This window comes from Mytilus galloprovincialis, chromosome 1 (genome assembly GCF_965363235.1).
Source record: "Mytilus galloprovincialis chromosome 1, xbMytGall1.hap1.1, whole genome shotgun sequence".
Classification (NCBI taxonomy): domain Eukaryota; kingdom Metazoa; phylum Mollusca; class Bivalvia; order Mytilida; family Mytilidae; genus Mytilus; species Mytilus galloprovincialis.
Genome location: NC_134838.1, coordinates 46,860,294 through 46,874,656, shown reverse-complemented (window position 1 = coordinate 46,874,656; position 14,363 = coordinate 46,860,294). Strand labels below are relative to the sequence as shown.

Sequence of the window (14,363 nt, the reverse complement as noted above, 5' to 3'; positions counted from 1 at the left end):
ACCGTAAGTTAGTTTTAACACATAAACATTTTTTTTAATAGTTGCTCTTAGTAAGGTATCTAGTGCGAAGCAAACGAGCTCTGCGTCGACAAATAAGAACAGAACCATTCCAATACGAAAAGGAGGTGGAGGTGGAGGTGGAGGTGGAGGTGGAGGCAGAGGTTATAGTTCTGGAGGAGGAGGTTTGTATGATGTGAAGTGGAAAGTTTATTACCATTGCTTACAAACTAAATATTTAACTGTCACGTGAATCGATAAATTATGTTGCCAATGTTTTATGATTTCTCTGTATGTTTACAATTGAAATGGAAAAAGTTGAAAGAACTGTGTAAAGCTGCATGTAGCATGGTTCTGAAATAAAAAGTGGTTTGAGGCGGAAAACAAATTTACTGTTGAGGGGATGTAGTGTCGTTACAATTTCTATATACGGGTAATGTGAATTGCCTTCTTCTTTTAGCAATTAAAGTATTTTTTTCATTATTTTTTTCATCACAAACAATAACTTCCTATGTTTTAAATATAGTAAGTGCATTAAAAAAATGATGGAGTATGATCCATCTAATTTTTTATGGTAGACTTAAACATTTGATCTAATTCGAAGGAGTACGTTCCAAATTTTACTGTATTGACAGTTCTAAGTTTTTTTTATTATATAGACAAGGCCACACCAATTTATCTCCTTGTTCGACGGACCCACGCGCACCTATTTTTTTTCAAAACAGTTTTTTTTAATTTTTTTTATATTCTCGCTTCCCGCATCCGGAAATGTAATCATGTCTATTTCCCGCACCGTTTTTAGCTCAATTGGCCCGAAGGGCCAAGTGAGCTTTTCCCATCACTTGACGTCCGTCGTCCGTCGTCGTCTGTCGTCGTCGTTAACATTTTGAACTCCTTCTAGAGAACCACTGAATGGAATAAAACCGAACATGGCATGAATGTTCCTTATGAGAGGCTGACCAAGTGTTGTTTCTTTGTAGCCAATCAATCATCCAAGATGGCCGTCAACAGAGGACTTAGTTTAACAGAGGACCCTATGGGAAATGCATACAAATGACTTATTTTAGAGAACCACTGAATGGAATGAAACCAAACATAGCATGAATGTTCCTTATGAGGTGCTGACCAAGTGTTGTAACTTTGAAGCCGATCAATAATCCTAGATGGCCGCCAGCAGGGGACTTAGTTTAACATAGGACCCTCAGGAAATGCATACAAATGACTTCTTCTAAAGAACCACTTAATTGAATGAAACCAAACATAGCATGAATGTTCCTTATGAGGAGCTGATCAGGTGTTGTTACTTCGTAGCCGATCCATCATCAAAGATGGCCGCCAGCGGGGGTACTTAGTTTAACATAGGAGCCTATTGGAAATGCATACAAATGACTTCTTTTAGAGAACCACTGAATGGAATGAAATCAAACATAGGATGAATGTTCCTTATGAGGTGCTCACCAAGTGTTGTAACTTTGTAGCCGATCCATAATCCAAGATGGCCGCCAGTGGGAGACTTAGTTTAACATAGGACCCTTATGAGAAATGCATACAAATGAATTCTTTTAGAGAACCACTGAATGTAATGAAACCAAACATAGCATGAATGTACCTTATGAAGTGCTGACCAAGTTTTGCTACTTTGTAGCCAATCCATCATTCAAGATGGACGTCAACAGGAGACTTAGTTTAACATAGGACCCTATGGGAAATGCATACAAATGACTTCTTTTAGAGAACCACTGAATGGAATGAAATCAAACATAGGATGAATGTTCCTTATGAGGTGCTCACCAAGTGTTGTAACTTTGTAGCCGATCCATAATCCAAGATGGCCGCCAGTGGGAGACTTAGTTTAACATAGGACCCTTATGAGAAATGCATACAAATGAATTCTTTTAGAGAACCACTGAATGTAATGAAACCAAACATAGCATGAATGTACCTTATGAAGTGCTGACCAAGTTTTGCTACTTTGTAGCCAATCCATCATTCAAGATGGACGTCAACAGGAGACTTAGTTTAACATAGGACCCTATGGGAAATGCATACAAATGACTTCTTTTAGAGAACCACTGAATGGAATGAAACCAAACATAGCATGAATGTTCCTTATGAGGTGCTGACCAAGTGTTGTAACTTTGAAGCCGATCAATAATCCAAGATCGCCGCCAGCAGGGGACTTAGTTTAACATAGGACCCTTAGGGAAATGCATACAAATGATTTCTTCTAGAGAACCACTTAATTGAATGAAACCAAATATAGCATGAATGTTCCTTATGAGGAGCTGATCAAGTGTTGTTACTGTGTAGTCAATCCATCATCCAAGATGGACGTCAACAGGGGACTTAGTTTAACATAGGACCCTATGGGAAATGCATACAAATGACTTCTTTTAGAGAACCACTGAATGGAATGAAATCAAACATAGCATGAATGTTCCTTTTGAGGTTCTGATCAAGTGTTGTTACTTTGTAGCCGATCCATCATCCAAGATGGACGCCAGCGGGGGACTTAGTTTAACATAGGGCCCTATGGGAATGCATACAAATGACTTCTTTTAGAGAACCACTGAATGGAATGAAACCTAACATAGCATGAATGTTCCTTAGGAGATGCTGACCAAGAGTTGTTACTTTGTAGCCAATCCATCATCCAAGATGGACGTCAGCGGGGGACTTAGTTTAACATAGGACCCTATGGGAATGCATACAAATACTTGTTTTAGAGAACCACTGAATGGAATGAAACCAAACATAGCTTGAATGTTCGTTTTGAGGTGCTGGCCATGTGTTGTTACTTTGTAGCCAAATTTTATCTTTTTTTATATGATTTTAAAAACCCAAGTAAAGTCAGGTGAGCGATACAGGCTCTTGAGAGCCTCTAGTTTTAGAATATTAGAAAAAGATATCAACATTTGTTTTGTTAAAATCACAGTATAACCTGTATATAACAGTTTTAAACCTATAAACACCCCATCACACTGTGCAAATATCTGTGAGAATATTTGTTTTTAGTATGAAAGCAATTTATCCCACGTGGGAGTGCTCCGATATAAATATATAACAGCGGAAATATCTATACAGAACAAAACATTGGTTTTTTTCTCCTTACTTATATTCCCTATCAAAAAATATTCGTTGTTAGACTTAAATACAAAGAACTTCTGAAGGATGTGCCTTCAACTGCAATTATATTGTATGTTGGCGAAACAAAACTATCCATAGCCCCTGCATGTTTATGGACCTGTCTTGATTGATTCAGGGGCCTGTCGTTCAGCAGTTATCGTTTGTTGATGTGGGTCATTGGTATTCTCCCGTTTGGTTATATAAATTAGATAGTTGGTTTTACAGTTCGAATTGTGAACACTAATAATTTTGAGGTCCCTTATAGCTTGTTGTTTGGTCTGGATCAAAGTCATGTGTATAGACCGTACTTTGACCTGTGTTTGTTATTATCAGGTTGGGAACAAACCCCCTCAGAAAAGGGGTCATTTTACTGTTGTAGAAAAGGAAATAGAGATACCAAGGATTTGTATAGTGCTACTATACAAAAACTTTGAAAACATTATTTTTTTTTACTCAAAATTAAATAAAGAGGAAAAATACATCATATTTTAAACTACTTTTCTAAAAGAGGGGTCCACTTATTTTGAATAATATTAAACTGTGAAAGTAAATGTGTTAACATGGTTTAAGTGCAGGAATATTACAAAATCATTGACCATCTTTTGACCATTTAATACCAAATAGATATATAGTTCTTTGGGAAAATATGAGCCCTTTTGTACTAAAAAGTGTTTTTTTTTTTACAAAGAAATATTATATAACTTATATTGACACCTCTTAAATATGATATTTATATCATTATGCCAACCTGAGTATGTCACTTAGATGGAGAATTGTCTCATTGTCAGTCACACATACATAGACCAGACTTAATTATACAATTATTTCTTGGTGAACACGAATAAAATACTTCATAAACTAAAGAAATGTCAAAGTGCAAGTGATAAATCAAGTTTTAATATTGTCAAAACCTACTATTTTATGTTTACAAAAAGAAAATTGTAGTCGCTCGCCTTTACTTTTCTAGCTTCGCCTAAAAAATTTGCAAATTAAATATTTTTTTATTAAAATTTTCAAATCGCTCGCTCGCCCCAATTTTTGAAGTCCAAAAATCCGAAGAACAAGAAATTAAATTGATGTGGCCTAAAGGAGATTTGACCTTATCTTCAAAGAGACAGCAATTAAATGACAATTTTTAGCATTTAGAGAAAATGCAACGAAAATCAAATTGGACGGACAAAAATGCGGACAGACAGATATGGATAAGACAGTTTACTCCCCCTTTTGGAACATGGATGGTTTTTTTCTATATGAAGTTCATTTGTTTTATGTCTTGATTGAATTTTAATCAGAAGCAGAAAATGTAATAATGGTTCACAGTGAAAATATGAACCAACATACAAACCGATAAAGGCAGTACATGTTTTGAACAAGCATTTATAAATCAGATAGCAATTATTAATACAAATGCAGTATTACTGTCGCCCAAAGTATATGTCTGGCATGCATGAAGACAACAAGTTTCGACGTAGGTAACAAACTTTTGATAAATCAGAAACTTTCAATTATTGAATTGAATCAGACAATGTACCTCTTAAATATTTCTCAATAAATACGGAAAGTTCGGGGTTTTTTTTATCATAAAGTTATGATTTTCTAGCGACATTCATAATCAATTTCCAGGTGTAATGCAAGATGGGAAGTAGACCGTACCTGTGCCTTACTTTGAAATTTGTAGATTCTGGTTAAATTTTGATTGATATAAAACCTAATTTTCAGGTGGTGGAGATCCACATTTTATGCTGAGGATTAATGGTATAAAATTCCCGGTATGCTTTGATGTCGATACACGTGACGGAGATGTTATCCGGATGTTGAAAGATCCAATCGCAGGTATGCATTGTCAATCGGCGGCAATTACTTAAAGTGTTTTGATAAGGTGCAGATAAACAAATCAACAACCATATTACACTTTTTCTCAATGCACATACATTTTAATTGCTAACGAACATCTATAATACATTTATAATCATTTTAGATAGTGGATTGACGAATTGGGCTGTGAGGGAAAAGAGAAATGAAATTTGCAGGGGTGAAGTATATGTACATGTATGTAAATTTAATCTTTTCTCTGCCTTTGCAGATAGACAGATCTTTTACTTTCTTGGTCGACACACCAATTGCTGTTTTGGTCGACACATCATGAGGTTTATTGGTCGACATATCATGTGGTTTTTTGGTCGACACCATTTAGCGTTTTAGTTGACAAATACTTTGGTTTCTTGGTCGACACATAATGATTATTTGGTTTAATGGTCGACACATCATTTGGTTTCATGGTCACGGCATTAAGATTTTTTTGGTCGACACATCACGTTGATTTACAGGAAAAAAATATTCCCTCGCTTCCAGTCCGTTATTTCTCTTTGTCTTCGTTTTTTAAACAGGTATTACCATTAACGCTGGCATTGTAAGATCAACAATGAAAAAGAAAGATGGAGAGTTTAAAACATTCATTGGAGAAATTGTTATACTGGCACCTGCTTCACGAATTCATATAAAACCAGACAAAATAACATTTAATGGAGATGCAAAATCCTGGAATGATGAAGGCCTCTTTGAAATTGAAGGAAGTAAAATCCACATTTATGGAAATGCACTTCATGAAAGATCAGTATATATTGGTTTTGAGAATAACGTTAGTATTGAAATCCGCCGACCTTTGAAAGACGATACTGAACGTGATGTAAGCTACCTCAACATGTACATCGATAACGAAAAAGGAGTATCGAATATGGCTGGTGGTATCTTAGGTAAGATTCTTCAAATCATAATTGTAACCGTCAAAACAGATCTTAGTCCAATTCTATAAGTAAGTAAGTAAGTAAGTATGTATAAGTAAGTAAGTAAGTATGTAAGTAAGTAAGTAAGTAAGTAATGACATTATTTAAAGAGGGTGACTCAATAAACATTCACTAATCTACCTTAAGGCCCTCACTAAGAACAAACAGTACAAGTATTACAAAGCTTACAATTTTAAACATATTATGTAGATGCAATATCATCATGTATAAATTTCGGAACCTACTTTGATATTTTAGATGACAAAAATATTGCTTCTTTTTGTAGATTTAGAACTTGAACACAAAAAAATCCTGTCGAAATTGGTACATGGCAAAACATTAAGAGAGAAAATCGTAATTCTGGTGATATTGGCGACTGGTTCCATTATATTTTAGAATGTTCGTTAATAGACTATAGTAGACAATTGCTACTAAAGCATAATTTTGTAAACAGACCAAATATTTTAAAATTTCAAGGTCTAATGAATTGTAGCAACCCGTCTGAACTAAACAAACTGTGAAAATTTATTAGAATTATTATTAAATGCCTAGAATCTCCTGGGTAACCACTTTATGTCTCTACTTTACATTTGTATTTAAAATTTATACTATATTAATTTATGTGTATTTGTCTCTGTGCCATTGTTCTTTGGTTTACGAGAATAACGATAGATGTATGCACATTTTTCATGCTTAGCTAACTATACATTGTCTGTAGAACAAGAGAAAAATAAATTCTTATATTTATATACATAAAATACTAAATCATTAGAATATATGAGTGAGTTGTTATAAGTCATTTACAGTGAAGAAATCTGCACATTTTTGTTGAATAGTGTCCAGATTTTCACACCTTTTTGATTCATTTGGTAGTTTATTCGAAAGTATTAATGAGCTATATGCGAAAGATTTCTTCATTGAATTTGTATTCGGTCGTACAACAGCTGAATTATTATTTGCAAAATGATCTTAGATTTCTACTATGCAGGTTAACAATTGGACAACAGAGTTCCTTTAAGTACTAGTAATCAGGTGCTTTATCGTCGACAATTTTATGAACAAGAATAAGTTTATGATATGAAATTTTAGATTTGAAATTTAACCATTTAAGCTCTTTAGATAAATTTGTACTAGGTGTTAGTATTAGTGCATCTAGTATAATCCTTATCGCACTTGTATTCCTTTTTATAATTCGGACTATGCTAGACATAAAAATTCAATAAGTTTCGACAATTTCAAATTTTTACCACGTTAGTGATCCATATACAGGAGAAAGGAGTCCCACAGAAACAATCAAGATCCACCGTCAAAAGTAATGTTTCCAGAAAACGAAAAATATTCAGATATTAAATTTTCAACCTCTGACACTGATCCTAACATGGGATATGGAAAAACATACATTTGTTAGCAAAAATAATAGAAATCCCCAAACTATAGACAAGCTTGTATATGAGAACAATTAGAACTCCAATAACAACAACGAGAAGAATTCACATTAAAAAAAAATACTAGTAGTTCTCCATTAACATATTTATATTACAATCATATATGGCCATAATAACGAGTGTCGTTTTTTTATGTGCTTCTGTTATGGTGTCAAAATTTTTGGGCGGACATTCAATAAAATCAAAGAAGTGCTCAGTAACAAATAGCATTCCTGTTTTATGTGTTGTTGCAATCATCTGGACCTTATTAACACAAATTTTAATCAGAATCATTCGTGCGTAAAATATAGGTCGAGGCGACGAACTTTTTTTCAAGGTTCTTTGTTATCAAAGATGTGCGATCTAAAAGGTATCATTATTCTATGACTTGTAGTTGATTTGATTTTGTATCTTAATCCAAAACTTTACCAGAATTAATTTTGGTCATGGACAATCGTTAATATCTAATAATAGTAAATCATTCTCTTTTTCCTCACATTTTGTTTCAATCTTTACCTAAATGCAAAACGTAGTTGCATGATTTTTTGTATTAGTTGTTAGTGGCTTTGAACTAGTTGTCAGTACCTGCGAGTACTTTCAGATCTGTATTCTTAGTGTATTTTTGTTGTTGGGATATACAAGTACCCGGCCACGTACACTCTGTTTTTTGAAAGATGTATTTATATTTGTATCAATCTGATGAGTTAAGCCCTTTTCAACTGATTTTTATAGTTCGTTCTTATGTTGTTCTTTTACACCACTGTCCCAGGTTAGAGGGAGGGTTGGGATCCCGCTCACATGTTTAAACCCGCCACATTCTGTATGTGTGTCTGTCCCATGCATGAGCCTGTATTTCAGTGGATATCGTTTGTTGATGTGATACATGTTTGTTTTCGTTCATTTGTTAATACATGATAAGGCTGATAGTTTACTCGTTTGAAATGTTTTACGGTTGTCATTTCGGGGCCTTCTTTTATAGCTGACCATGCGGTATGGGCTTTGCTCATTGTTGAAGGCCGTACTGTGACCTATAGTTGTTAATTTCTGTGTCATTTGGTCTCTTGTAAAGAGTTGTGTCATTGGCAAACACACCACTTTTTAATATATATATATATCCAACGCAATCATAGGTTTGAACGTAGTTTTCAATTTAGACTCGTTTATATTTTTTCGTTTGGGCTTGTATCATATTTTCCCCTCCGGTTAATATGATCCGTTCATCCTAAATTGACTCTTAAAATTCAAGAGTCTACCTAAAAATGAGGGTAATTTTTATATGGCCTTCCAAATACCGTTTCGATCCCTAACATCACTGAAGAGACATTTATTGTCGAAATCCGGATCTGGTGTACTAAAAAAAATATTGACACCGTTTGTTTGTGGCATAACATCGTGGCCACAAGTTAATTTTTTTTTCTGTTAGTATTAAATTTATATTAAGATCCATTTTGTTACATCTTGTGATCAATTTTATTTGGCAATCGCCGATGGCAGTCAGCAGGGTTAAAGAACATCAGTTGTTCGACCTGTTAGTCAATGCGTTTTGTTTAAATATACTTTTTCACTTTTTTGGTCTTTTGAAAAATGTTGTATGTGTTGTTTTTAGACCCTTCTACAACGAAATTTGTTTTACATGCACACGTATAAAAATTGCGGTTTTTATCCAACGCAATCATAGGTATAAACGTAGTTTTCAATTTAGACTCGTGTGTGTATATATATATATATTAACCGTACATGACAGACTGACGAACATACGCAGTAAACGTTTTATCCACTCCCATCCCACAAACTCCGTTTTCCGAAGAGATGATAACTATAAATGAAAATGTTAAACTGGGTAATTTTTTTGTTATGGAAGTTTATATCTTTATATTAGGATGCTGCTCATACATGTATTTTTGGAAGACAAACTGCTTGACGTGCTAAAATGCTTGTAAAAAATTTGGAACAATTGATGTAAAGTTATGTTAAACACCTATAATGAAATGCTTTAAACTGCATTTTTCATACCCGTTATAAGATACTGATCCGAGACCACAATTGTCGTCCCTTGATTTCCCGTTGTTGGACGAATATAGTCCCTAGTGTTGACAACTGGGTTACTTGCCAATATTTTTTATACCCCTTCCAAATTTATTTCTCCATGTTTTATGCATCAAATTGGAAGTAGGGGGTGAAATTACACTGTAAAAAAATTTGGGTCCAGAACTTCAAAGGAAAGTAGTGATTTGATCCAGTTGAAAAAAGGTTAAAAATTAGCACATCGAAAGATGTCAAAAGATTCCAAGACGCCCGAAACATAAAATTGTCCATATTTTGAGTTAGAGCCGATGAAGTTTTCTATAATTTTGATATAATTTGTCCCAAAAGTAGTACAACACACTGTAAAAATTCATTGAGAAAGCGCAGGTGGGATTTTTTTAATTTTCATTTATGTTCTAAAAGAAATAAACCATGAAATAATTGTGGTCTCGGACCTAATTAATCATGTAAACATGCAAAATTCTGAAAATCGATGTCAAATAATGACTATCATGACATATATAAGCTAGCGTTATATGGGACTTAGGTTTTATAGAAAGCTGACTATTTTAATAAAAATGTATTTAAGCTTTTTTAAACTGAGTTCTGACTATAAAGTGGCACCTTTCTAAAGTTCTTCAGTAGGAAATGAACTCGAGATATCTATCATAACATTTCCTTTGATTTTTCATTAACTAATTTTTCATTTTTTAACTTACATTATGTCATGTGCATTTCTTACGACGAACAGAACTAGTTCATTCATTCAACTCTAAGTTTCATCACTTCCTAAGAATGAACTTCCCATAAATTAATAAAATTATGTCTGTCCAATTTGCAGACAATAGCAGGCGTTTTTTTTTTTTTTTTTTTTTTTTGATAAAGTTTTAAATCGAATTGCCTTGATAACATGACTTCAACAACTGTTTCAATTTGTTTGCGGGGCTTTGTCAATTATTACTGTATTCGGTAATTTCCGATAAAAAAAATTCCGAAGTTTACCGAATCTGAACCACCACCATCACATACATCACTGATCATCACCATCACTGATCATCACCTTCATCAACAAAAAACGTATTATGTTGTGACCACTGCATATAATGTTGGGACCACTGCGTATAATGTTGTGAGCACTGCATATAATGTTGTGAGCACTACATATAATGTTGTGAGCACTGCATATAATGTTGTGAGCACTGCATATAATGGTGTGACCACTGCATATAATGTTGTGACCACTGCATATAATGCTAATCATCAACATAAGACAGTCATGGCGTTCCATATGAAATTGCGTGTTATTTGTAACATATTTATGACCTACTGTTGTATTTAGTATGTGTTGAAAGATTTACTATATCTCGCATATTATCATATTTTTTTTTGGTCAAAATTCATTGTAGATGGAATTTCATTTTGTGCTTTGGGTTTTAAATCTGTGAGTAAAGCCCAAATTTCTTTAGGTTTTTTGTTAAGCCACACCAATTTAATTTCTTGTTCTACGGATTTTTGGACTCCAAAAATTCGGGCGAGCGAGCGATTTGAAAATTTTAATAAAAAAATATTTAATTTGCAAATTTTTGAGGCGAAGCTTGAAAAGTAAGGGCGAGCGATTATAATTTTTTTTTTGTAAACATAAAATAGTAGGTTTTGACAAAATTAAAACTTGATTTATCACTTGTACTTTGACATTTCTTTAATTTATGAAGTATTTTATTCGTGTTCACCAAGAAATATAATTGTATAATTAAATCTGGTCTATGTATGTGTGACTGACAATGAGACAATTCTTCATCTAAGTGGCATACTCAGGTTGGGAACAACCCCTTAATAATATAAATATCCTATTTAAGAGGAGTCAATATATTAGTTATAATATATTATTTTGTAAAAAAACACTTTTTAGTACAAAAGGGCTCATATTTTCCCAAAGAACTATATATCTATTTGGTATTAAATGGTCAAAACATGATCAATAATTTTTAATTTTGTAATATTCCTGCACCTAAACCATGTTAACACATTTACTTTAACAGTTTAATATTATTCAAAATAAGTGGACCCCTCTTTTAGAAAAGTTGTTTAAAATATGATGTATTTTTCCTCTTTTTGAGTAAAAAATTCTAAGTTTTCAAAGTTTTTGTATAGTAGCACTAGACAAATCCTTGGTATTTCTATTTCCTTTTCTACAACAGTAAAATGACCCCTTTTCTGACGGAGTTTGTTCCCAACCTGATAATAACAAACACAGGTCAAAGTACGGCCTTTACACATGACTTTGATCCAGACCAAACAGCAAGCTATAAGGGACGCCAAAATGTTTAGTGTTCACAATTCGAACAGGAAAACCAACTATCTAATTTATATATCCAAACGGGAGAATACCAATGACCCACGTCAACAAACGATAACTGCTGAACGACAGGCCCCTGAATCAATCAGGACAAGTGCATAAACACGCAGCGACTATGGTTAGTTTTGTTTCGCCAGTTTTTCTTGTACTTTATTCTAACAACGAACATTTTTTGATAGGGAATATAAGTAAGGGGAAAGAAATGGTGTGGCCTTATTTGCTATTGTTATTTCTATATATTGTTTTTCAAGTTTTTCAACGCAAACTTAACATGGAAACGAGTTCTGTAAAGTATTAACTTTGACAAAACCGCCTAAAATCATCCAGAAATATTCCATTGCAAATTTTTGGTCTGCTTCGCTTTTAATTTTGTTTGGGATCAGGACCGCTTTGTACGGGTATTTTAAAAAAATGTCTTGTTTCTCGAGTCAACATACCGAATATTTTAAAATTTCAAGGTCTAATGAATAGCAACAACCCGTCTGAACTAAACAATCTGTGCAGGTTTATAAGAATTATAATTAAATGCCTAGAATCTCCTGGGTAACCACTTTATGTCTCTATTTTATATTTGTATTTAAAATTCAAACTGTGTATGTTAATTTATTTGTATATATCTCTGTACCATTGTACTTTGGTTTACGAAAATAAAGATATATATATATACAAATTTAATTGGAATAAGTATATAAATAAATATTGGAGCCCTTTATAGCTTGTTGTTCGGTGTGAGCCAAGGCTCCGTGTTGAAGGCCGCACATAGACCTATAATGGTTCACTTTTTTAAAATTGTTATTTGGATAGAGAGTTGTCTCATTGGCACTCACACCACATCTTTCTATATCTATATATTATGTATATGTATATTCTAATGTGACTTTCAAAAGATAGAAAAATAAGATATTGGTTACACTCGTGATCAGGACTGTTCATAAGCAGATGACCTCAGTCCTGGTCTATAGCAATCACAAAAAAAGCAGATCTACGATCAAGTCAATTTGGTTGTCACTGTTTTTGTTGACTTGAAAACAGACTATTGATGTATCTGACGGACGTTTATCTTGTGCGGATGTAAAGAATACCATTTATTGAATTAATAATTCGTTCCTATTTTTGAATTCAATGGTCGAAAAATGGTCAAATGATATATCTTTTAACAGTCCACCTCAAAAAGTTTTAGAAACGTTCTTAGGTGTACATGTACCTGTACATATGAAGAGCTAAATGAATATCATATTTAAAATTTTATACAGCCGAATGGCTAAAGATATTTTAACCTTAAAGTTGCTGTCATATGACGATATTAACAATTTGAAATCAGAAACGCTTTTGAACTTTTCGTAAATAGAATTGTCACTGATAACAGTGTCGGTGAAGCCTATTTTAAGATTTTGTTTTTAATTATTATATTTTGTTTATATTTCAGGTCAGTTTGTTCATAAAAAGACAACTCTCTTTAAGATCGGTCTTGACAAAAGGGGAAGACAACATGGACACTTTAGAGAGACAGAAAATACAAATAAAACTCATTTTAATGCCGTTCTTCACATGAAGCCAGATATAATTACTGGCGAAATGGTCTGGTGTTGGAATGTGTATAAGAAAACTGAAGGACTTCTAGCTGGTGATCTGAAAGATTATTTCATTTCTGATATTGATTCTACATAACTATAATAACCATTTTTATTATATACATACTTACTTCCATCAATTTATTTTTGAAGGGATATGAATTTAATGACTATGTCATTCATAATCATCGTTGAACGTTTCGGTCATGAATCAAATATTGACTGTTTATTTACACCAACGTTTAAGGGAACCCTTTATAGTAAGGTCCTTTATATTTTATCAACACAATCCCTTCATTAACCAACATATGTTTATTTCCGAGAAACATTATTTTTTTTTTTTTTTTTTCGAGTAGGGGAGATAAGAGAAATCTGTTTTTAAGTTTCAGCTAAAAGGACGTGTCTAATGGGCGAAATTGTTATCTCTAAAACTGCGGTGTACCAACAAATATCTAAGAACAATCATTGCGAGTCCTGTAAAACTCTTGATGATCAACTTAAAGGGGCACCAATTTCCGAAAAAGACTGATCTTTTACAAAAGGCAGGCATTCACCTCTATTTTCTATAATAGATGGCAACAATGATAATTATAATCTTATCATAGTTTGATGTCGACTTTAATTTCATATGCTATTTTATATATTTGTATATTTTTATGATATCGAATCATCACTTCACTTTAATAAACTTTTATAAATGAAATTTACGAATAAACATTATCAAAATACAATGTGTATAGATTTCGACATCTTGCGTTGTAACCATTGACACGATATCCAGTAATATTGTAATTTGTACATCTGTTTATACATATTCAGAATTTGCAAAATGTACTCAACGTGCCCATGTGATTTGCAAAATTTTTACTATGGCAGGGAATTTCAAAATGTACATGTAAGACAAAAATACATCAATATACCAATGTCAGCTTAAATGTATTAATTTATATTTTAATGTCTGGAGCTGGTATGTCAGTAACTGCTGGTATAGTACTTCGTTAATTTATGTATCCTTGTGATTATGCTTAGTTTCTTTTGTTACGTCATATTTTGACATCGGACTGGAACTTCTTTTAAACTG

At 33.2% G+C, this 14,363-nt stretch overlaps 1 protein-coding gene across 3 annotated transcripts in view; it reads left to right on the top strand.

Moving 5' to 3' along the window:
* The window catches only part of LOC143076071 (inter-alpha-trypsin inhibitor heavy chain H3-like), a 162,316-nt gene extending 148,303 nt beyond the window's left edge, over window positions 1-14,013 (top strand). For all 3 annotated transcript variants that reach the window (XM_076251708.1, XM_076251715.1, XM_076251721.1), the window contains exons 9-12: window positions 42-182; window positions 4,843-4,956; window positions 5,511-5,876; window positions 13,138-14,013. In XM_076251708.1, the coding sequence (XP_076107823.1) occupies window positions 42-182; window positions 4,843-4,956; window positions 5,511-5,876; window positions 13,138-13,379 (863 nt within the window). In that variant the 3' untranslated portion in view covers window positions 13,380-14,013. The remainder of the gene's footprint in view (window positions 1-41; window positions 183-4,842; window positions 4,957-5,510; window positions 5,877-13,137) is intronic.
* Window positions 14,014-14,363: the final 350 nt, after the last annotated feature.